A 25,794-nucleotide genomic window follows, 5' to 3' on the forward strand; every position below is an offset into this window, starting at 1 on the left:
GCTGACATTGACAAACTACGTCTGAACTTAGAATAGTAACTTGCACAGGATTTATACTTGGGGATACCATGAATATTTATTCCAAAACTACTCTCTTCGTGGTCTCGTTGGAGAACTATTCATTAGTCAATAGTCATTCTGTCTGGATGTTTGGATATAACTAAGCTAGTATTTAAGTGTGTCTATGAGAAAGTGGCATAAATCTAGTAAGCGCTCAGTCTGCTAAAGTAGCTTACTTAGTTATGTACCTCATGCCGCCATAAGCTTACAAGCTTTTATTATTGTATCAATTATATTTTTATTAATTAAGATGCTGATTCTGATTCGTTTTACGTATTGGTACCCAAGTTGGTTGCTACAGAACTTACCTAGTACACTATAAACAGCGCATGCTTGCCTAGGGTGGTACCATACAATAACAAGCACAGTAGTAAGTACTAGTACTCGTTATTCTATGGTGGTACTTAAGGGATAAACTAAGAGTGCAAACTTAATATTTATAAAATCTACCAAGGTTGGCTTTCGCCACAAACTCATTAGACATACCTAGGTAAATATTACAGGAAATGAATGCAAACAAATTTTTACGAATAATCATTTTATTTTTAAAAATTAAAATAAATTGTTTTTTATAAAAGTCATTTTGCACTTCGTACCTACTCACTTAATAAAAAAATATGCTTGTGCTGCATGATCGTATGTAGAAGCCTGCTTCTAAATATCTAAGTACACTTGATCGATGTAGCTTATGCTTAAAACTATACTTAACCTAGGTACACAATATTAATTAAAATCTAATCACACACCTTTACATAATAGTTAGATAAATAATCATTTCATACACACCTACCGAGTCTATTTTCACGGTACATTACAAACTCTATAGTTTCTGCATATTAGCAGCTCATTCATGAATCACAGTATTCAATTACAATAAATACAATTAATTGATTAAAGTCTTATTTCCCCTGATTCAATCTTCCTAAATTCTTCAGGGCCTAAATGTAAGTATTTTCCTAATTTCAAGTCTAAATAGTACAGCTTGTCAGCTATCACAGAAGGGTTATAGCCTTCCTTTTGTAAGTCTACTTTCTTCATTTTGAAGGTACCTGTAACATAAAGAAATTATCGTTATTTATCTAAAATATCACAATAGGTAGTTAGCTACTTTTAATTAAGTTTTTTGACCATAATCTTATTATATGATAAATTAATCATACCTGTCATGTCTAATTTAGTCATTACTCTTATAAACACGGGTCTCGCATAGACTGGAATGTCTTTGGTTATATTTTTAGCTAATTCATCGAGATTAAGAGTATTATCTTCGTCAACGATACCGCACATGCCAGCTCTACCTTCAATATTTGGAATCTGTAAAAAAACATCAAAGTAATGAGTAGGTACCTATAACTTATGTTTTTTTTTTCATAATATAGTTACCTAATTTATATTTACTTTACACAATTTGTATACGTAAAAAGTAAATGTTATAAAATATACAATACCTCAACACCATACACAACTGCATCTCGTTGGTCGGCTATTTTAGAGACTATCGCCTCAACTTCAGTTGTACTGACATTCTCACCGCGCCATCTGAATGTGTCACCCGTACGATCTTTGAAGTATAGGTATCCTAGCTCATCTGCTGTCAATATATCACCTGGAAAAATAGTTATAAAGTTGTGTAATAATTTATAATTATTAAGAAAATAACTATAGAGATCGCTCTTAACGATAAGACCGCCATTTGTGCATTTATGTCATGTAAGTTAAATTTAAGTTATGTTTCATGGTGTGCAAATAAAGATTATTACTACTACCACTACTACTATTTCTTTTTCTTTATTCATGGTTTATCACTGGTTAGATCATAGGAATAGTATGTACCTGAGATGAAAGCCGAATCTCCTTTAGAAAAGACATCTCGTACTATTTTCTTTTCAGATGCCTCCTTGTCTACATATCCCAGGTAAGCACGTGCTGGGTTGTTTGGGTTTATCTTTCCAATAAAAACACCAGGAGCGTTGGGCTTCGCTAACTGAAAGTAGGAAGTAGGTATAAAGTGTTTAGATTAAGTATTACATACTTATATAAATTTATATATAAAAAAATATGTATAAAATTATGTATGAAAAATATATGTACTTAACAGAAAAAATCTAAGTTATTAAATTAATGTATCAATGGGTATTTACCTACATCATGTATATTATATTAAGTACCTGACATAATCCTTTGCGGTTTCTTATGGGTTCACCAGTTTCTTCATCAACTTGGATGATGGCAATAGGATAAATTGCGGGAATTATTCTTGACACGAAACCAATTGCACCAGTGCGGTTGTCCACATTCACTGAAAAAATATTAATTTTAAATCTGTAGCATGGTACTCGTACAAATGTAGGTATTTATATGGCCTTAATATTTATGAAGTAATTGTTGAAATCTCCAGGTTTAACGTTTTTAGCTCACCTATATTTGCATTTCCTTCAGTTGCACCGTAAAACTCCACAACCCGTTTAATATTAAACCGTTTCACGAATTCTGTCCAAATCTGCAAAAAAATTGGTTTGAATTAAGCATACAATATTTAAATGTTGTTAAATATTGACAATAATCTTTGGTAAATTAATTAAGCACCTGAGGTCTCATTCCATTTCCATACACAGTACGCACTGTATGTTGTGTGTCAGTCGGGGCTTGTGGTGTAGTCAATATATAACGACACATTTCACCGATGTAATGAGCAGCCTGTAATCAGGAAATATGTATAAGTAATGACATAACTTATGTCTAAAAGCAGAAGTGAGTAAATCCTATTGTTTTATTTTATGTTATGCTTACCGTAGCCTTATATTTGATGCAGTCAGGGAAATACGCAGATGCAGAAAACTTTTGCCTCAATATAACAGTACAACCAAAAATAAAGGCTTGGCCGACAGTGATGCATCCTCCAGCAGAGTGATAAAGTGGCATTGGACAATAAATTACATCATTTGGATTTAAAGATCCCAAGTAGTGTACACCAGATGCCATAAACACCATCCTGAAAAGAAACAAAATTTTACAAAACTACCAAACAGTAGAAAATTTACAAATGGTATCACTTGAAGACTTAAATTGTTTGGCGGGAGGTTTTAGCGCGAAAAAAACTACGTTGTCTATGGTTTATGGTTTTGGTGGGTGCCCGGCCGGATACGGAAATGGAATTTATATATTTATAAATCAAAAGTTTTCTTTGTTTTCATTCATCGTTACAACGATGAAAACTTACTAACTTAGTTTTACATGATCGTAAGGCTAATTTATATTCTACGGTTAGAACCCACATTTTATAGCAAACTTATTAAAATACATCTAATATCTAAGGTCACCATTGTCATTAATGAAGGTATAAAATGGTATGATAGAAGAGTAGTCAGATAGTAGGTAGTTACCTAACTAAAACCCACCTCGTTGACATCGAAGACTAAGCATTACCTACGCAGCTAATCTAAATACCAACCAACCTACGATGGATCGGTTTAATTACAAGAAAATTGCAAAAGCTCACCTCGAACTAGAAATAACGGCTGCCTTGGGCAAGCCGGTTGTCCCGGAGGTGTAAATGTAGAGCAGTTTTCCGTTAAACCCGTGCCCTTCGGATGGGAACCACTGCGCTGGAGGGGTCGCCTCGAGGAGTGCTGTGAAGTCATTGCAGCCCTCGGAAACTTTGACATGGTCGGGTGAAGTGCTCAGCTGGCGGCGCGTGAATTTGTACTGTTTTAAAGATGGCGGAAGGTCTTTGGAGATGGCTTCGAATGCTGTGGAAAGTAAAAAAAGAGTTCTTTAGTTTTTGCCCTATACTAAAGAACTCTTTTGCATTACCATGGTATTGCAAAAGTGGTAGGAACTAAGCCGAATTGGGGAAAAGTGAAAACTCACTGTTGTCACTAAGTATGAAATGTTATTGAAAATTGTCGAAGAAAAATTTTGCTTCTCCATAGAAACTTTGATGGTCACGTGACTTTTTCACTATGGAGAAACAAATCAAATGTGGAGACAAAGCCAAACTCAAACCAGTTGAAATGATAAAAAACTACGTGCTTCTTAAGGTCATTTATTTACGCAACTGTAAATGCAAAGGGTCACAGTCACAGCACCTAAAGGGTACGATGTTGTTGATTGGGCCAACACCGATTGTGCAAAGTTCATTGGTGACAATGCAAGGTTAATTATTCGATACGAGTTATCAGCTGCTTATTGTGAATTGTGGGCTAAGGGGCTAACACGTGGACAACATACAGACTCGATGTAATAATGTTTTATGATGATGGTCCTTATTAACTCTGTTTTCCAACAATACTATGGACGACTATTAAACGGATTGGTATAATCAACTTTAAAGGTCGTTATTACAGTATGAACAATCAAAATGCTTTTATGGGGGACATTCGGACATTAGTTCGCAAAGTTATTTACTTATAAAAAAAATACATATTTCTATGTGCCACAGGGCGTAAATAATAATACTTGGTAGGTATCTAAAACCGCATCAAATGAAATCCACAAGGTTTATTACAATAGGATAGGATTGTTGGCTATTAAAATTATAATGTTAGTGTTTAATACTGTTTAATAACAGCAACTATTAAAATGTAAAATTCGATTTACTTGATTGGTAATAAATTGGTTAACTGCATGGAGATTATTCGAGACAAGATATGTGACATAAACTCAATTAAGATTTAGCAGAGTTCTCAAAGCTTCCTTGATGAACGCAAAATGCAAAAACCGGCCAAGTGCGAGTCGGGCTCGCGCACAAAGGGTTCCGTAGCAGCAAATATAATAACCAAAATTACAGTTAAATCAACCTATCTCAAAAACTATAAGAGATACTTTGATCAAACCAAAAATCGTTGAAAGAGTTAATTAGCATGCATCACCTCTATTTTTTTTAGAATTTTATACCCCGTAGTTATAAAAATAGAGGGGGGGGGACATACTTTTTACGACTTTGAGAGCTGATATCTCAAAAACCGTTCACTTTAAGAAAAATGTTTTTAGAAAACTTTATATCATTTTAAAAGACCTTTCCATTGATACCCCACACGGGTATGTACATCGAAAAAAAAAATTTCATCCCTCAGTTACATGTATGGGGGGCCCCACCCCCAATTCTTTTTTTTACTATTTAGTGTCATATTTTTGTAGCGGTTCATACAACACATATTCCCATCAAATTTCATCACTGTAGTACTTATAGTTTCCGAGTAAATCGGCTGTGACAGACGGACAGACGGACAGACGGACAGACGGACATGACGAAACTTTAAGGGTTTTTGCCATTTTGGCTACGGAACCCTAATAAAACTAATTTAGGTAGGTAGTTAGGTATCCGTATGATGGCGCAGTAGTGGATACGTATTATCAATTTGACAGTCAGCTTAATCTAAATTTAATGATAGTTTATTTTTAAAACTAAGGTCTCGCATCAAGCAACGCCGTTCTCAATGAAAGACACCAAAAAGAAAAAAAGTTTGTACCATCTCATCCCAAATTTGTAAGAACTCTCTGAGCTAAAGAACCGTGACCCCTCTCAAGTTGCATCGTCACTCTGAGAAGGGTCAGCTTTTTTTGCCCCTACCACTACATACTTACCATTACCACCATATTGATACTAATACGTACCTACGTAAAGTACGTACCTCCATGTCCAGTTCAACAACATTGACTAACCTTCAATACCAACTTCCTCATAAAACCACTTTTACCTACAAAACAAAAAAAAACAAAAGACACTCACCACTTTCGAAGCAATCTTCGTAAATGACGGCATCACAATGCGCGACCGTGATGGAGTGAAGCAGCGTGTTGCCCGCCTGGTTGGTGTTGATGAGCGGTGAGATGCCCCCGATGCGGGCAATGCCGAGCCAGGTCGCCGGCATCTCGGGGCAGTTGTTCATCATGACGGCCACCGTCTGCCCCGGCCTGATGCCCTGAGCCTTGAGTACAGCTGACACGCGCAGGCTAAACTCTTCCACCTGAATTTTTCAAAGTTTTTTTTTGGTTAAATTTATGAGTGAGTTACAGTCATTTTTAAACGTTTTTCATTTTATTTTAGCGTATGATAAAGTTACGGACTTAAACGGGAAAAGTTAAGTGGTTACTTAAAAAAAGATTCAATAGCAATAGCAATCGACGGGTACGAGTATAAAAGGATTGGGAATTTCCCGTGCGTATGTGATCGAGAACTGGATTTTGCTGCGTATAACTTGAACTTCAAAAGGTTCTTAGAACTCTTGTACATGCTATACTTAAGTACTTTTGCAGAATGGTCATCGCAACTTATAAGTCTTATCCTTATAACTTGAACTTAAATGGTAAGTACTCAAAACTCTTGTAAGTACTCGTCCTAAAAAAGATACACAAGTAGTTCATCATAATTACCTGTTGGAAAGTCCAAGTCTCATCCTGGTAAAGGAAACAGGCTTTGTTCGGGTGTTTCTTTACCATAGCGTGGAACATCTCTGTCATACCCCAGTTCTTCTTGAGGAAAGACTTTGTCAGAAGAAGGATTTTCACATAGCAGTAGAGAGCTCTGAAATCGAGACATGTCGATTTGATAAGTAAGTTTGTGCACCGTTATTTATGTTTTCAATCTTAACAGTTAGCGTACCTACCTAAAAATGGATAAACCTTGGAGGTGGATAATCGCAAGTGTATATAAATTAAGTAAGAATACAATAAGTTTAAAGTAGTATTTGTAAAGCTGATGAATAGCATGCATACTTGGCCGGATTGGTTTTGTAAACGATATGTAACTGAGTCATAATATTATGAGCACGAATTACATAGAATGCAGGATGTAGGTCTTAAGTAAACTATATAAGCAATAACTTTATTTGCTATTGGTACTACTTACTCGTACTAATATTGAAGTACGTGTACTTAATGCATAGATTTATTGGAAATACGTATAAGGATAAGTATTAATATTTATTTAAGCTTTTTACAGGAATTTAGACAAAAGTTTACTCAGCTATATCACTACCTACCTATACTTTTTGTCTACAACAACGAAGTTTAACGGGACATTGTTTAAAAAATAATCTATGAACAAAATAGGAATAACAATTTTGTACTTATAAGTAATTTTATAAATTACCGCACAAGCGTAATCGATTGTGATCTAAACAAAAGGGTCGCTGTGGAGTTGGGGTGATTTTGTGAGAATTTCCATTGCTTGAGCAAACCAACCCAGCATCAATCTACCGACTACCGAGTCTACCGACCAGCCAACTACACAGAAAAGTCTATTCTGTATTTGCTGTGCACGACAGGGTCCATAAAGTTCCTAATTAATGTATTGAACCTGTAAAACTTATTGATGCAATAAACGATTGAGTATTGGGTCTTACTTCGTATCCCTTGGCGTAGTCCGGATAGCGATATAGATCCACCTCCAGTGGAAGGCGATGACGTAGACCACGACCAGTATAGCGAAGACCTGCAGACTGGTCTGCCAGTCCTGGAACACCCAGGCCACGGTACAGGCGGCCACGAGCACGAGACACGCCAGGAGTAGCGCTATGGTGCGGCCCCAGTTCGTGCCGTCGTCAGACTGTACGTTCTTGGTGCCGGTTTCCACGTCCTTCGTTTGTTTCTGGTGAAGAGGGAAGAGAAGTTAGAAGGATTGCTGGATAGATTTTGTAATGATATGCGTGGTGATAATGTACTTACATATAAATATAAATACCTACTAAAAATATCTACGATCGATGTAAGTACTTCATTTACTTAAAAATATTCATTATTTTTTTAAGATGGAAAGTGTACTCAATAATAATAAAGAATTAATTGTTAGCAAATTTTAAAGAAAGTGTACCTACTAAAGCTGAAATCTTTTATCGTGAGAAATTAAATCAGTTGCCTGATGCATTCTCTAACATAGAGGTATTAAGTGCATGAGAAAACACTAACACTACCTAGGTACCTAGGTACAATCGTGTGTCGTGCAAAGAGCGCATTGTTTGCTAAACAATCAATTGTTCATATTTACATTCTACATTTTTCCCACTGGCAGCAGATATACATGTACCTGGCTTTGAATATCTCATATTTATTTTGAAATAAGTAAGTGTATTTTAATTCAGTTCAAACCTGAAACCCTTTGTTACATCAGAGAACTGTCAAGCTGGCCTACTGGACACAAAACTACGACTTCGCATCGTAAAAATCTGTGATAGTAATTTAGCATTTGCCCTGAAAAACTATCAAACCCGTCGCAGTTTTTTGTGACGCGACGTCGCATCGCAGTTTTGTGTACAAGCCTTAAGACAGGTGCCCTACTATATCCATATCCACCACCTTCCTGGATGAGGGAGGCCGAGGATAGAGTGTTGTGGCGCTCTTGAGGAGAGACCCACGTCCAGCAGTGGACGATTACAAGCTGATTATCAAAGCGGTGAAGAGCGGGTACAATTCGATTATATATTTATACTAATACGTTAAGCTATATAAACAGAATTAGAATGTCTTCAGTAATGTGTTTTTCTTACTTTTACTTAATAAAGATTACTTAAGTACTTATTTTTGAAGGAAGAGTGGCTGGAAGCTCGAAGACACTATAACTGGTGTTTTTTTAAAATACGTTATTAATAGGTAAATAACTTAGAAAATTATTTTGTAAATGTATGCATAAATGGTCATATTAATTAAATATATCCAGTAGGTACGTGGTAGTAGGTGCTTGATTAACAGGTTACACTAATTTAAATGAGACCTTTTAAAAGTTAATACATAGCCAGCGATTTATTTAATACTTAAAGTTACACTATAATGTTAACTATTACGTAATTTAACTTTAACTTCATATTTTTTGTGAGTTTTTATTATAATGTGGTTCCTCTATTCACTTACGTTGAACATGGTTGAACATAAAAAAATGGGAATGACGCACAATCACAAACAGGTATAGTTACCAAAAACCATAAAGTGACGTTAACTGATATAAATATTAATTCTATGAATTTAACAGCCTCACCTACTTTAGGGTGTATAAAATTTGTTAAACTACTTATTATAGGTAGATGTTAAACTGCGTAAATATTATTATATCGGTTTTCATTTAGTACGTATGTAGGTAACTACTTACTAAAAGTTGGTTAAGTACTTGGCTAGCTAGCTACCCTTATTGCAAATATAAAAATACCTTCACATGCATTAATATACTAAAATGTATACCTATATGTAAATAATATTAAGTTTCCCTTTTTGATGCACAATAGGTCAATGTTAAATCATGTATTTTAATTGTTCCGCAAATTTTTATAATTATATAATTCATATAAGTAATACAGAATTAAAAACTCATATAAGAGTATTTTGATACCCAGGTATCCGGAATCTATTTGGCTATTCTGCTCGGAATCTACAGGGTGTTGCAAAAAGGGTATACGAAGTCGAAACCAGCATGTGCAGCAAAAAAAACATTCTCCATTTTGCTATGGAGTCACGTAACCAATGTTTTTTTTTCAGGAATTTTGAAATACTGATTTCAGTTTCGGGCTTAGATATGCTGCACATGCTAGTTTCGGCTTAGTATAAGTACCCTTTTTGCAACACCCTGTATAAAGCAATAGAAGATAAAATAAAATAATATTGAACTTTACTTACCGGGTAATCATTTTTATTCTTGATAGTGTTGTTCATATTGTTGTCGACCACCACGCCGGAAGCCGCCATGTTTCCGTCCGTTATATTCAAACGTAGCGACGGAATTCTAGATCTTTCTTCAGCTTTGAAGTATTTTATATTTCTACGACGAAGTCATTTTGTAGTGTTCAGTTGAACCCTGCAATAAAAGAAATAATTTTAAATACCTTATGAGTATGTAGTTTGCAATATACAAAATAATCGTTAATAGGTAGGTACTCTATTATGATCGGTTAATTAACAATCTATTAACGAATACATAGTTAATTAACCATCTATTTACGAATAGATAGCAGGTAGCAATGCAATGGTCGTTAAATAATTTCCGTCATTATTTGTCATGTTAAAAATATTTGGAGAATGTATTTTTGAGAAGTATGTGACCTACCTAATTCAATTTTGTTTATTATGATTATTTAGTTACATGAAAGTAATGTATGTACTTAAGTATATTTAATTGTATGCAATAATATGCATTTCTATTTACTGATGTGTATAAACGTACTTTGATTATATTTTTTATATAAAAAAGTACCTATAATAAAATCAAATAATTAAATCCAAAAACACCTTTAGTCTGCCGCAGCCAATTTGACAAAAAAATTAACACATCGTACCTTCGCACCTAAACCTAACTAGGGCATGCAATACCGGAACTATTTTCAATACCGGTATTGAGTTCCGGTATAGCAACTCAATACCGGGATCCCGGTATTAATACCGGTATTAGACATCCTTGTAATAAATGGCATATATTGTGATTAAAGGTCGTAGAGGTCAGAATAAAACGAGAAAAACAGAGACAACAGTAGATATCAAACGCCCGAAAACTGCATCAAACGGTTGGAAACAAGTGCGCTTTCACAGTACATAGGAATACTATATCTTAATCGCTTTATTATAATATAATATAAGCCTAAAAAAGTCCGATATTAACTTTCAATACCGGTATTGAAAAAAGCGTAAATTTTGTCCCTGATACCGGTATTACGAATACCGGTATTGCGGTATTGCATGCCCTAAACCTAACTAACGGGCATATAAAAAGTGTTTTTCTTGTACATCCTCTGATACAAAGAAATTCTTGGTAGGTAAGTAGGTATGATAATGACTAACAAAAGAATACTTGATTAGTTTCAACAACTTTTGTTGTTCGGTTATAAGATGTTTGGTATTCGCTACAGCAGTCGTATCAAAATGCCGTAAGGTGGTTAAAAGTAAGCGACCACCTCAACCGCCGCAAGTTTATTTATATTTAGTAATGCTACTGCTTAGTTCTCGATTCAGTCGAATTCGTAAGCCAAAATAACATTGAAATCTCAAAAGTACCTATACTTAACAATAAGAAAAATCTACCATTTTCTGCTTGTTTAAAATGTATTAACCACAGTTAAAAGTGTAAAAGTACTGTACTGTAACAACACTAGTAACAACTATATATTATATACTATCTGATTAAGGTTCTGCTGGACCGTCAAAAAAGGTCTACTTACTTAAAGTAATTTTGGTGGCATGTTTATAAAATAGGTAACGGACCGGGCGACACCAAAAACGGCTACCCTCCAATTTCCGTTCATGAATTAACTAGCCGAAGTCAATCACTGAACGGGGACGCACGCGATAGTGTAATGTGAACCAGGCTTTAGTGTAGATTATACACCATGTTAGTTGGTTCAGGAGTTTCAGGAATTATATTATTGTCTTCCATTAGTAAGGCACACACCAAGCAAGCAAAACTAATATACAAACTCATATCCTGTATATGAGGTTGTATATGAGTTTTGCTTTTTGTATAGGTACTATATGAGTTTCCTTCGAGAACAACATCCTGTATATCTCTCTTTGTGCAATAATAACATGTCATATTTACTCACAATTGGTGAAAGCCGACGTGTTTGAGATGTAATCATCGGACACGGAACAAAATATAATCACAGTTGGCATTGTTCCAACAATAAATAATTTATAAAGAAAGCAATTTTATCAGTGATTCCCGTTGGCAGGGATCTGTATACGTATGTACCGTACTAATCAACTTTCATTGTGGGAACTACATATTTTAAAATAACAGCAGAAAATCTGTAACGCTTTTCCATAGTAAAGTTTTATTTTCCAAATCCAAAATATCCAATTTGATGGATATGTTTGCGACTTGCGGTCGTAACAATCAACGGAAATTTCACTGATAAAAATCCACACTGTACATATATAATAATATACAATACTCTACACCAAACGTTATGTACTTCGGCATAGACTCATAGAGGAAACAAACATCGACACGGAGTACGCATCTTTGTGACAACTTATAAGGCGCATTTAATGGCTATGGGTTTTAAACTGTCTCTATATGGGTGGCTAACTGTAAAACTACGCAACCGTACCTACTTAATTACAATTCTATCACAACTTATCCTTACACCTTGTACCCACTATATTTTCGTGGGCCATTTTATTTATTTATTTTTTTATTTTATTTATTAACAAACACATATTGGTACACACGGCAACGTTAAATGGTTGGCAGGGCACACTAACGTAGGTAGTGTATGTGTGTGTCGGCGACGTCGACGTAATTATTTAGTTCTGGGCAACCCACACACGGATATTGTAAGCATGTAGTTGTGCCAGTGACAATGATTCATTGTTTTTATGATATGAAGCAAAATTTTGCAATGCATTGTAATAGATTGAATGGCTCAGTTGGTATGATACAAGACTTACAATAATCGGTATGGTGGTTCAAATCCCTCTGAACTTACAAAATTCCTTTTTTGTTTTTTTTTATAGATTTAATTTATTTTTTAATATGGCTAATAATAGTATTGTAGTAAATACGAATAAAAGCAACACAGAAAGTAAATGAAACAAGTTATTAAGTGTTAAAATTACAAAATTTATTCTTGCCGTAACATAAACATTAAGGATGTTACGTTTTTGTTGTTTTTCGTTTTAAAACATAGTTGTAGTTTATATTAATAAGGAAAATTTTCAATTAGCAGTTTTAAATCATAATAAACTACAGAAAAGGATGGACTGGCTGTTTTACTAAAGTAAATAGGCAAGTCATTAGTTATATGAATCAACATGTTAATTAGCTAGAAATAAGATAACTTATTCCAACCTCAGTAACAATAACATCATTAACACATGGCTTACCCATAATTGTAAATAATAATAAGTATTTAACAAAATAACTAAAATTTTATACAAATGAAAAATAAAAATTACTGAGCTAACCCCAATAACTATAATTTTCACCACTTTTTCGCCATAATATCTTACCATCCATCCTTGTCTGACTTAAAGGACTTTTCATCACTAAATATCACCACATTGTTGCACCAATCAAAGTTTAAAATAGTCAGTCGCAAAACGCACTCTGTTTCGACATCGTCGGATCTGATCGGTTAGAGCAATTTTCTTCGTCGGCTTCCGACACCGCAACCCAGCAGCACGCAAGTGAACCCGTACGGTTTGTAGGGATAGATTATGTGTTGTGGCCGTAGAACGGGTGCTGCAGAACGGATCAGCGCTATGTGCAGCTACGATATCTCGATGGCGTGGTGATGCATCCGTATAGACGACTACTGTCTACATGTCCCGAATCTGCGTATCGGTGAACCCATAATTGAACAGTTCTCCTCTGCAAACAAAAAAAAACCAAATACTTAGCTTATACAAATACAAATATTCTAACAGTCAAATAAAATATTTACAATTCTATGTTACTTACCGTTAAACGTCTTGCGATTTCACTAATTGTAATGTTTTGTTCATATAAATACGATTATCTCCGCCTTTTTGAACATGGTTAAGTGACTTTCCATACTGACTGCGAAGAGTAATTAATTAAATTGACAAATCACAAAGTGAATCACTTTGCAGACGCAGAGGTGAATTGAAACTAAAACTAAAAACAAATTTCGTTTATTCATATTGTATGAGGGTAGAATGGTTTTAATTCTCAAATGAAGAACGAATCATATATTTTTGGCGAAGAGAAATAGTCGACAGCTATGCAGCTTGTAGTCATTTGTCAGTTTCAAATATATTAATTTTATACTCAACAGTGTTTAAATTAACGCAAAATTTGAATTAAGTTAAATAAAAATAACCATCCGTGGACTCGAACTCACGACCTATGTTTCATTAGTCCAACATTCTACCAATGAGCTACGAAGTGTATAGACACAGGTAGTGAAATTTTGCTTCACATCAATTTTATAACTATTTCACTAACACTACCGGTTGATATTTTTATGTCACAGCTGGTATACGGGCGTTTGCCTACGCGCAAACTCATTTGTGCTGTTGTGTGTGTGTGTGTGTGGTTTGTTACTGGTGTGTAAACCGATTTCTGCGTTTATGCACACATAGACAACGTTAGTGTGCACATATACACTACGTTAGTGTGCCCTGCCGACCATTTGACGTTGCCGTGTGTACATATAATTAACAGTATACAACACCACATAAGCCTTCAAAGGTTTGTGTGTGATGCGATTTTAATCTACCATACAAGTAATTTTTGAATTGAATAAGTGCTTGATATAAATTTATGTCATTGACCTACGTAGGCATTGTAGGTAAAGCATAAAAGGTAGAGAGCTGTGAGAGAGAATTGAACTTTCTTCGTGGCTATCCCGCTATGTCATATCCCCTTCACACTGCACTTTTACTTTTACCATTGAGTTGAGTGATGTCTGTCTGTAACGTTATTACTTTGCGCAAACTTTATGACCGTGAGTACTACCATAGTACAGTACTTACCTACTCGTTATTCTATGGTACTAACAACCGTCTAGTAGTTAGATACTATATTTTAAAGCCCTAATACCTATTAAGTATACGCAGTTTTACCGAGTTGAGCCTAGTTTAAATATAATACGTAACCTACCTAGTAACTATTAGTACCTACCTACCTACTTGTTGGGAAATTGAATTATGTAAATTAGGATGCGCTAGATGAATAGATCAGATAAATACTTATTTATAAAAGGCTGCGCATTATTTCGTAAGATATACATGTAAATGTATAGGTAGGTTACCAATGGCAACCATAGGGATAGTTGCCATGGTTTAGGTCGGGTGTTCTTGTCTAAAGATCGCATCTAGTGGCGTGCTTTGGGAGAGGCCTACGTCCAGCAGTGGACTGCTATAGGCTGATGATGATGTTCTTGTGTGAGATGTCCCCTCAAAAAGCCATTAGAAAGCTTTTTCTTTCGGAGTTCCATATACTTAATATACTGGGGCATAACTGTAGACTACAACTACATAAACATAGCTAAATTAAAAGAATATTGTGATCCATCCATCATTGTATGAATTTTAAATCACGTTCTATTGAAACATCCGGATCGAGGACTACTACACGTGTTTTGTTCTATTGTATCTTATTCATATCACCATCATCATCATACTAGAAAAAAAACTTTGGAGAGGAAAAAACATAATTACTCGGCCGACTAGGCACGTGACCATAAAGAATTTATTAAATGAGTAATATTGATTGACCCTTCGAATAACTCTACAACCAAAGCTTGTGTATTGTCTTGTGTTGTTTACATAAGTTTGTCTACAAGTAGTTAATCTAGTTCCATCTCTATCTCACACTACCCCACATCACGCTGCGTGTACGCCCATAGATGGGATTTCAGTGTGTTGTTCTTAGGTCATATTTAGAAGTACTCTTACAAACAAAAAAGTTAGTATTAAGTACCTACCTATAATATACATTTACCTATAGAGCCTCTCCGAGCTGACTGGTGACATCCTTTCAATGCGGTGACTAATGCTAATGCAGCTCTAGCGGTTGTTGCCGTGGTCACCACAAGCTGAGAAGTCAAACATCAATCGTTCAAAGACATTATGTATACTTGCCTAACTATAAAAATCTCACGGGTAATAATTTACTATCCGTTCATGACCAAAGGTGCCACACTACGACTAATATTGCATACTAATAAGGCACCAAGTTGGTAAACTACCTAACTATAACGTGACAAAACTAACATTTGGCTGCTAATTTGTGAAAGGACGAACCTTATCTAAATAAATATCTGAAATTCTGACAAAAAGGTATGTTATTATACCTCTTCACCGACACCGAGGAAAAACTTTATAGTTTCTTATTACTGACAGGCATCGAAGTTCCATAACGCAATCAAATTCATTATAGAAAATGTTTTGAACAAAATAGGCTGGGCAAATAGGCCATAGGCACTGCGAACAAAACGGCTACAACCTAATATCTTTATGTGCTTATTATTTCTTAGGGTTTATGATGGGGTTAGGGTTCCAAAGTTCCAAGTTATAGACATGTAGAAAAACCTAAGATCTTTTGATTGCCGAATAAACGAGCCATGGTAGGTTCTATCATTTATCATTTGTGAGCTTATGAAATTGCCAAATCATAGTGAACTGCAATACATTAAGATTTTTTTTAACTCTATCAAGCTTTCACCGTATACTTTCACGAACGATACAATATAACATAAACTTACTTATTTTATCGACGTTATAAACATTTTCACAAAAAATTATAGAGTAAGTATATGTCTGCCTACATAAAACATAGGTTGTATCTGCGGAATCCTGGACCTATCCGGCTAAACGGGATTCATACTGGGAAAACCAAGGCATAGCGCTGTGGTTATATTTAAAACTTACCTACTCGAGTTAATAATATTTTACAAGAAAATACACACACACTCATGCCTTGTACCAATGTACTCCCTTGCAGGGTAGGCAGAGGTGCATTGCTGCACCCACTTTTCGCCAGAGTGTTATGTTAGTCCCAATGTAATAGGGGGCGGGGCGTGTTTTGAAACTATACAAGGCCAGAACGCACCCATAGTGTACTAGCACTGTATAGTTTCAAGTGAAAAAGAAAAATATTTTACTTGGAAATATACACGATTTGTGCGTACTAATCGCGTATACTTTCAAGTTGGGATTTACTGAATCGTCCTTGAAAATATACATTGCTATTACGCACATTGCTTGATTGGCGTTCTTGTCGAATATAATTTATATCTATACATGCTGATTCTGATTTACTTAACTATTTCGGTAAATGATTTACATGACTACAATTTACTTGTTCTGCCTGTCATACCTATGGAATGATAATAAAAAAAGATGAACAAGCTCTAATTTGATTGATAAATTTATATTTATAGCAATCATGCTTGCAAGTAAGAATACTAATATCTTATTATTTATATGAATTAAGAGTTATACCTACTACACTCACGAGCAAAAGTTCCAGTGACGATAGCTCCTGAACGGAAAAGACTAGAATAATGACGCCGTCGGCAATATTAAAGTACATTTAACAGCGCATCATAATAACTATTATTATAACCAACTAAAAACTAAAATTTTGATCAAATTTTAAATTTAATGGTTTAAAAGAATTAGGGTCATTTGGTGTTGACTTTTTGCTACTTGGACTTATTCATTGCACGTGAGTGTAGTAGGTATTACCCTATAGACCTATTACAGACATATTTTTCATCAAGTTTTGAATTCACCGTAATTGTCTTTCATGAATTGTTCTGCAGCCTCTTATGAGATAATTTTTACTATTAACAACAGTTCTACAGTTTAATATCAATTTACTTTTGAACTTACGGTGTAAACAAAAAACACGTTACGAAATTAATGCCAAGAGCGGAATGATGATGCAATGTTTAGAAAGCAATAGACTTATTACTATTTCGCATGAAAGAAAGAGAGAGCAACAATTCAAAAGGGCTACCTGGTAACTAATCACGTATAGTTTCAAGTGCTCGCATTGCCGCTTGGCGCTTGAAAATATACACGATTAGTACGCAGTGGTAACTGCTGCAGTATATTTTCAATCCATAATTTTGGCCCAACTTACTTGAAAATATACGCGATTAGTGCGTAATGGCCTTGTATACTTTCAAGTAAATCATGGCACCATTTTAATTTGAAAATATACGCGAGCAGTCCCAACCTCTGCGTTCTGGCCTTGTATAGTTTCAAAACACGCGGGGGCGGGCCTATTGCCATTTTACGGGCACATCCAAGACCCGAGAACAAATATCTGTGTTTAAACAAATATCTGCCCCAGCCGGGAATCGAAGCCGGGACCTTCGGCTCAGTAGTCAGGGTCACTAACCACTACGCCATTCGGTCTTCTACAAGAAAATATGCTCATTCATTTCATATCACACTGTAGTTAAGCAGGTTAACTATAGTTACGAGCCCTTATAAAAATACCGACTCAATTATATTTAAGTACCCACCCATCCATATACCTACCCAACTATAAATGCGCAATAAACCCATCAACATTGTTGCTGGACCAATGACTATAGACAGATCAGAAGGGCTAGTACGGGGCGCATTTAAGACGTGACAAGAGTTTTGCATTGCGCTCACTGACATCACGCAGCCTCAAGAGCGAGCGCGACGGAAAACTCTTGTCACGTCTTAATAGCGCCCTGTGCTACATGGCCTGGAAGTGTGAGGAAGGATGAGGATGCAGTGAGTATAATGGCCCTTCTTGAGCTCTTCCAAGGCGTCCTGTGAGTATCAGTCTTCGGCCTATTTCCAGCGGTGGATGATTAAGGGCGGACGATGATCTGTCTAAACCGGTTTTAAACCCACCGCTATCATTATATTAAACTGCGTTTTGTGAAACTTTAGACAGGGTTAGGTAGAGTTAGACACAGGAAAGACTTACAACCCCGATACTATATGACCTCATTTTTTTATTGGAATAAAATTCACACAGTTTCCTATTTTATCCGCCGCCGGTGCTGGTGCGTAATTAAGTACTTAGAGACCTATAGATCTATGTATACTTAACTATCAATATCTATATATACTTAACTACATTGACAATAGCATGTTTACATAAATAGGTTCTGCGTTTTTGCGGAAGTATCAAAGATAATATTGATTACTTACAAACGTTATGCGTTACAATATACTTACAACACAATAGAAGACGGACTAGCATCCTCTTGGTAACATGGTTATAACTATTAAGGTCCTAACTCCTATACGTATTTATGTAAGTATGCCTAACTCCTACTTTGGTTACTTGAATAAGTAGGTACTTACTAAACTATTTAAAATAAAATAAGTTATCAAAAAAATTTATATTTATAAGTATTATTAAAGTCTCTTAGTTATATTCGTATCTAAGTATCAAAATGTTCGTACATCAGTAACGTTATTATTTTTTTCATTTTTATATTTTATGGAAGTTAGATATACTAGCTCCAGTAGGAAGATATTATTTAAGTCTGGTAGCAGATACTAGCATCAATCAGTAACGCAGTAAAATATCCAAAACTAAAACCATTATTAGTATTGGTGATAATGGTGATATGTGCTCTACCTATGCTAGTTTTCCATCTCATGAGAAAAGATCTTATTTCAGGTAGTTTTCAGTTTTTCACTATAAATATGTCGAAGGACCCGAAAGCCAGTTACAAATTATGTATGATACCTGCCTCTACTAACGAGTAGTTAATCCGAATCTTATTTACTTAATTACCATAATCTCGCAGTGAATTACAAACAGTGTCACATATCAGTGTACAATGTAGTACGTCTTTACTTAAATTCGTAGGTTCATATGAAACGCCCACTAAACTCAATAAAGGTTCTTGACAGTTTGCTCAAGTTGGTTCAAGTTAAGTTAACATCGTTTCGGGTAAATATTTACTTACTTACATTTATACAAGGTAACATTCCATAATTCCTAATCTGCAGCATCCTTATTCTATATTTATTAAACAACTAAGTAAGTACTCTAAGTAGAGGTTCATCGCATTGTATTCTTCTAATCCTACCTACCATTGCAGTCTGCCTTCCATGAACCATTTCCCACTTCGCTATTTTTATTTTATTTTATTTTATTATTGTTAAGGAAACATACAGAGCAGATGGATGCATAAAAGTTAAATACATAAGTACCTAGTACTTTTTCCAATAAAGTTTCCATTAATATTTAAAGACATTTTAGTTTTAAAAATCCACAATACCTACACACTAAAAACTTAACACACACAAAAACATGGTTACACAGAGCAATTATACTACAAAATTAACAGAAAAATTACAAAGGTCACAGAGACTAAGCAAAATTTAAGATACTACAAGGCTCAATATAATAATCCTTATAAACCTATTCACAAAAGGTATTCATTAGGTATTTTTTCTATCGCTAGGTTTCCTCAGTAAGATCGATAGTAAGCGATATAATACATAGATATATTGCGCATTAATTTTAAGGAACTCATTAGTAGCTACATACGGACATACCGCAGGCGGGATTTGAACTCGCCTCTCGATCTTGCGAAGCGAACTCTTGCCCGTTTCTAGCTACCAGACATCGATATGATAGAGACAAAGTAAAGATAAGTTACGTTTTTGGTGTTTACAGAAATAAACAATAGGTAAGTATGTAAATAAGTAATTCATATCGACAAAGAATACTGAATATCCTAATAAATCACTCAGTCGATCGACATGAGAATTGATATCCAATAGTTTCCGTTTGCTTATTCTGGCCACGTAGCACCAAAATATCTACGTCAGACATTCGCATTTTTTCATACAAAACTTTTTTTATTATTTGTATGGAGTTCAAAGATTTACATCGAAAGCAATTTACAGAATGGCAATGGCTTTTAAAAGTATTTAGCGGCTGTGCGTACGTGGTTACTGTCGTGTCTCAGACGGATAGTTTGTTTCATTATGGATTATGGGCATGGCTATGAGTAGTATATTTATCTACTACCTAGGTATATGTAGATACTTATTTAAGAGGTAGAATTACTAGTTACCTATTATTCCGTGGTAGCGGTACCTTTTACCTATAAGGTAGTTGGGCTTCTAAAGACTATAATCATCATCATCACGACCCATTACGTCCCCACTGCTGGGGCACGGGTCTCCTTCCAATGAAGGAAGGGTTTAGGCCTAGTCCACCACGCTGGCCAAGTGCGGGTTGGTTGGTGGACCCCAACACAAGCAAGCTTGTGCTGAGAGAGTTGTCGGGTAAGTGGGCAACCCGACTGTCAGATGTTTTCAAGCCGCCCGAAGGCCTCTGACTAGGCTTAACGACTGCAGCCGAAGCAGCAACCGGGACCCACGGCTTAACGTGCCGTCCGAAGCACGGAAGCGTCCAGAAAAAGCACCACTTGAAATTGGTCACCCATCCAATGGCTGACCGTGTCAGTTGTTGCTTAACCTCAGCGATCAGTTACGATCACTGAGGCCCGCTCGACTACGGACGCTTCAAAGACTATAATATCTAATTTCAAAAGTTAAGTGCATAGTTAATTAACTTGCCAATCCTTGTGGAGATTTGGTACCTGCTGTGTCCACCTATGGGTAGGCAAACTGATGTTCACTTAACAGTGTTTATGTTTGAGAATCCCCCTTCAGTACCCTGTAAGTACTAAGTAGAGCTTTCATGTAAGTCTGTATAATTATAATGTTTACGTTGGTGCAGGCAGAGATTGGAGGTAGAGTACCTACGTACCTCTACCTATTGATCTCACGCAATTTTTCCGCATAATTTTCTTGGGCAAGTTGATTGAAATGACAAAGAACTAGTATAGGAAACAAACTGCTCTTGATTAATCGTCCAATTAATCTAATTATATTTAACGCTATATAATGCAACCTGCTACTTGAGTATGCAATAGGACAATCAGTTAACTATTAAATTGTTGAGGTACACATCGTTGTTAACATTCATTGAATGGTTAAGTAATAAATCTAAATATAAATGCATCTACAATTCTAGACTGATATCAAACTATATGATGTTTAATCTATGCTGATATAGTATTATATTATACGGAGGAAAATTGTTTGTTTAAATAGGTAAGTCTTCAAAAAAGAACCGATTTTAAAAACATCGGATGATGATGACGGCTTCGTGAACAGCCCGGTACAAGGTATAGGTAAGTATATTAAAAAAAATTACGACTAAATGCTGGTTCTAATGGTTCTAATTATAGCTTTGTCAGCAGTTGAAGCTGTGTATACCTAAGGTGTGCATTTTAGCAGCTCGAGTTGTATTAAAATCATAAAGTTAAGTAGTGTTTTTTATAGGACGTTAATTATCTTTTTTAACTAAGATCGCAAGAGAATTTTAACTGCAATTTCTTCATTTTCTCTGCACCTCAGTAACTATAGGCCGTGTACCTATGGTGATTTCAACAGCTGTTTTCCTAACGATGCAACAGTTTGAGCTTGACACGCAATGTAGCCGTCGTTCCTCACTGCACATGCGGGTTGGAAGACACGAATGCATTAACGTTAAGCATAAGCGAACATTACACTTATAACTATGGACTTAAAGGTGATGTACATTGGTTTACTCTTGAAGGTAATTTCGGAGGAGGGCTCACGCCGGACATTGAGCAAGGCCTTTGCGGTTTGAGTTCATAATTACCTACCAAATTATGTTATAATATCTGCAATAGTTTTTGTGGTTATAAAAGTTGGTAGGTAAATCTTGTAATAATATTATTTCTTAATTAAAGGATTTTTGGAGGGATGTTATATACCTATAGTACCTAAGTACTAGTACCTGAGCATAGCAAGGTTTAAAACATAGAAATTAAATACTTACAAAAAATAAGCACTTAACTACCTAAGTATTATTTACCGAAAGTTCTAGAGTGAAATTACCAAGATGTTCATTTATTTCTGCTGCAGATGGACATAATTATAAGGGTTTGTTTTGGCTACGGATCCCTAAAAACCGAACATAAACCTCTTCCTACTCACTTAGGTACTAAAACCAATCTTTTATGTATTTTGTAAAGTAAATACATTAACAAAACGACCTATACAGTCCATTATATTAAACAAAACCTTATTTCTTTACAATATTACGGCTAAAGAAACTTTGTTTAAACAAACATGGTGTCGTTAATAAGATGTCAACTTTTTTGAGTGATTTATGAGTTTTACTGCCAGTTTCTATAACTCTATCTACCGATGACTGGTAGTTACTTTCATACTATTTGACAGATTGTAATTTTTTATGTGTCAAAAAAATATGAAAGTAACTAGCAGTCCGATGACTGCAGTAGATAGAGTTATAGAAACTGGCAGTTAGGAAGTACCTATGGCCGATTATTTATTGTTAGTATCTATATTCTATGTGAAAATGATATGGAAAATCAGACTAAATTTATAATTTTTATAAGTAGGTAGGTACTACTAAGTAATCATTTAGTCATAACAGTAAATAGTTAATTAAAATAATCATCAAAATGTGTTTTAAAAAAAAAACACAACAAAGAATTCAAGTCCTTCAAGGTAAGGCAATCTCACTCATTTTGAAGGGCCATAGCGGAAATTCGAACTCGTTTACAGACCTAGGTAATGGTCGCATGGTACTTAATGCAGGCCTTTAGGGTCGGTGTTCTTTAATTAAAACCTGTATGGGTGACTTTGTTTGAAAGTTGGCAGCCCTGAGCTCTGAGACATTCGCTCAAAATTGACTAAATGTTTACATTAATTATTATTGTACTAATACAATTATTATGGATATAATTATTAATTATTATATTACCTATGTGCTTAAATTACTTAGTAAGTACTTAGGTAAGTATTATCTAATTGATGTATGAGGAAAAGATAAGCCAAATTATTTTTAATACTAGAAGATAAATCGTAGCGATAATGTGTAAACAAAACTAATTAGTCAATGGATTAACTATTCTTTGCTGGTGACATTAAAAAAATATTATAATCCTTAGAAACAAGACACACTGATATTCGAGCTACGGTACTTTTATGTAAAATTCAGTACTTATAAATAATACCCGGATACAGATTATTACAGATGCGTCGAAGATTATCCTTGTAGCTGTACACATAGTACCGTTAGATAATAATAATAAATACTTAAGTACAGCATGAATGTATTTATCAAAAAGTTGTCTAAATAAACTTACTTTCCAAATATTTTCAAGAAACAGAAACAAAAACACGGTTACTTAAATTTCCTAATTTTGGGAAAGTTGGGATGCTACGACGCGTGCTACGCCACCACCGCTACGAAATAATAATTTTGCATCTCACTTTCTCTGGGTATAACTATTTTGACTATTTACACGTTGAGCTCATCATATGGTTATGGGTAAAGCAGGTAAATTTAAAAATATAAGGATCTATGTTTTGAATTTCTTCATGGAAAAAAGTACTCACCTCAATAACAAAACCGCGCGGCGTATTCAAATTATAAAATTCCTAAGAAAATCACAAAACTTTCCCCAGCAGTCCCGTAATTTTCCGACTACAGCTTACTATTTTTAAACTTTTATTTTTATTTTCTTTTTTCACATGTGCCAGTCTTAGCACAGAAAGACGCGCGCGTTCTGCGTACCGACTCGATTCGTAATTCGAATACAAATGGGTTGCGTTGCGGCTGCGGGCTGGCTGCTTGCCTACTGCTGCTGCCAGGCGGACGATAGCAACGGAAACGCACGCCGGCTCCACAGGTGGGGGACATCATTCGTGAGATATGAACTCGATGAAGATTGACTGTTGTCGTGGGACCAAGAGAACAGTATTGTAAGGCCGTGACGTGAACACACATTTCACCATTTATCAATGAGGCGCGAGAACCGTACACAATGTAAGTACTTACTTTCGAGAAAGTTTGGTTAGGTGCTCTGTACAAGAAACAGTAAAGTAAGGGTATCAAGCTAATACCTACCTTCTGTACTGCCTGTCTGTGTATTTATTGCCTTTATGATTGATGAAGATGCTCTTGTATGTAAGTACCTAGGTTGAGGTAGGTACTTGATGCTCGCAGGTGATCGGTGAAAGTAGGTAGGTAATGTATAATCTACGTGGCTACGAAGCCTAGCTGCAACTAATTTAATCTGTAAGTCTACAGTATATATATATATATAGTAGTAGTAGTTATTTTTATACTAACTCACAGCTTGATCTCTTATCGGGAGTGTACCATGATGACCAGAACCAAACGAAGGCATATTGGTAGGTATGAGAATTGCTGATTTCTCGTCGGTCCATGATTTTTGGAGCATCACGATGTTGCGATAGTTTTAGATTAGTACCTAGTATTAATAAGTACTTAATATAGTTATAATAGTTATGAATTTTTATCAAATTATTTTTTAATAGAAAAAGTCCGTAGAATCCCCGTTTTGTAAAACTTGATATGTTTTAATTTTTATAAAATTACTAACGCATACAAAACATCTGAGATTTTTTTAAGGATGATACGGAGGGTTATTCGTATCATCAGAAAAATTATGAGCGTTGTTGATTTTTTTCGGACATTGCCCATTTAAGAATTTGGCTTAGTTAGTTATTTATTTTTGGCATAAGTATCAATATTATTTATAATCATGCAATAAATACGTAACTAATCATAGCCATAAATTAATCACTTACCTACAAATACCTTACCTTACATACTTTACCTACCTATGAATTCGTCACAGTTTTGTTAGGGTTCTCTTTATCTACCCATACCTACTTAATTAATTAATTTACACTTAACTGATTAATTAAACCGAAATCTCGAATCCTACATAGTACAGTTTTAGATCTGGGTAACCATACTGTTGGTCTAAGTAACCGCTTAATCATAATGAACCCGGGGCGAGCAGAAGTTAAAAACCTCGAAGATATTTATCAACCATGGAATAAAATACTTACTTCAAAAATACACTGTATTATGTAGGATAGGTACCTAACTGGCATTTGATATGATTCGTAAGAAAGACCCAACCGCAGAATCTATATAATTAAATTCATGTTTTAATTTTAAAATGCATCATTGACGTCATAGGGTTTAACGTTGAGATAACAAAAAGTTAAAGATGCTATATATGCTATAAGTAGAGGTACCTATTAGTGATGTAACGAATATGTGTTTTTGGACATTCGCGAATGCGAATGCGAATGCGAATATCTGATATCGATATTCGCGAATGCGAATGCGAATGCGAATATTCAGTTTGTGTTTAAATTTGGCGTCATTTGTATGGTTTGGTGGCAGTCTCGTACTAAACGAGGTACCTACGTTCCGTTCTAGGC

The 25,794-nt window shown here is 35.2% G+C and overlaps 1 protein-coding gene across 1 annotated transcript; it reads right to left on the reverse strand.

The window, feature by feature from the left end:
- Nucleotides 1-581: 581 nt before the first annotated feature.
- Nucleotides 582-24,182, reverse strand: LOC105388920 (long-chain fatty acid transport protein 4). Its single transcript, XM_048630005.1, has 14 exons — nt 23,929-24,182; nt 9,664-9,841; nt 7,407-7,651; nt 6,436-6,586; nt 5,792-6,029; nt 3,560-3,809; nt 2,851-3,052; nt 2,647-2,757; nt 2,479-2,560; nt 2,229-2,359; nt 1,894-2,044; nt 1,509-1,666; nt 1,221-1,374; nt 582-1,109 (listed from the first exon to the last, which is right to left on the reverse strand). The coding sequence occupies exons 2-14, from the start codon at nt 9,730-9,732 to the stop codon at nt 952-954; spliced, it is 2,100 nt and encodes a 699-aa protein (XP_048485962.1). The 5' UTR covers nt 9,733-9,841; nt 23,929-24,182; the 3' UTR covers nt 582-951.
- Nucleotides 24,183-25,794: the final 1,612 nt, after the last annotated feature.

Source organism: Plutella xylostella, chromosome 4 (genome assembly GCF_932276165.1).
Source record: "Plutella xylostella chromosome 4, ilPluXylo3.1, whole genome shotgun sequence".
In the NCBI taxonomy this organism is placed as follows: Eukaryota; Metazoa; Arthropoda; class Insecta; order Lepidoptera; family Plutellidae; genus Plutella; species Plutella xylostella.

Excerpts from the sequence above, each read along its gene's own strand:
- LOC105388920 (XM_048630005.1), bottom strand. The coding sequence starts at position 9,732 with ATGGCGGCTTCCGGCGTGGTGGTCGACAACAATATGAACAACACTATC. Across the intron at positions 2,360-2,478 it reads TGAAGGAAATGCAAATATAG|TGAATGTGGACAACCGCACT; the intron begins GTGAGCTAAAAA and ends ATATTTTTTCAG. Across the intron at positions 1,375-1,508 it reads CAGTTGTGTATGGTGTTGAG|ATTCCAAATATTGAAGGTAG; the intron begins GTATTGTATATT and ends GTTTTTTTACAG.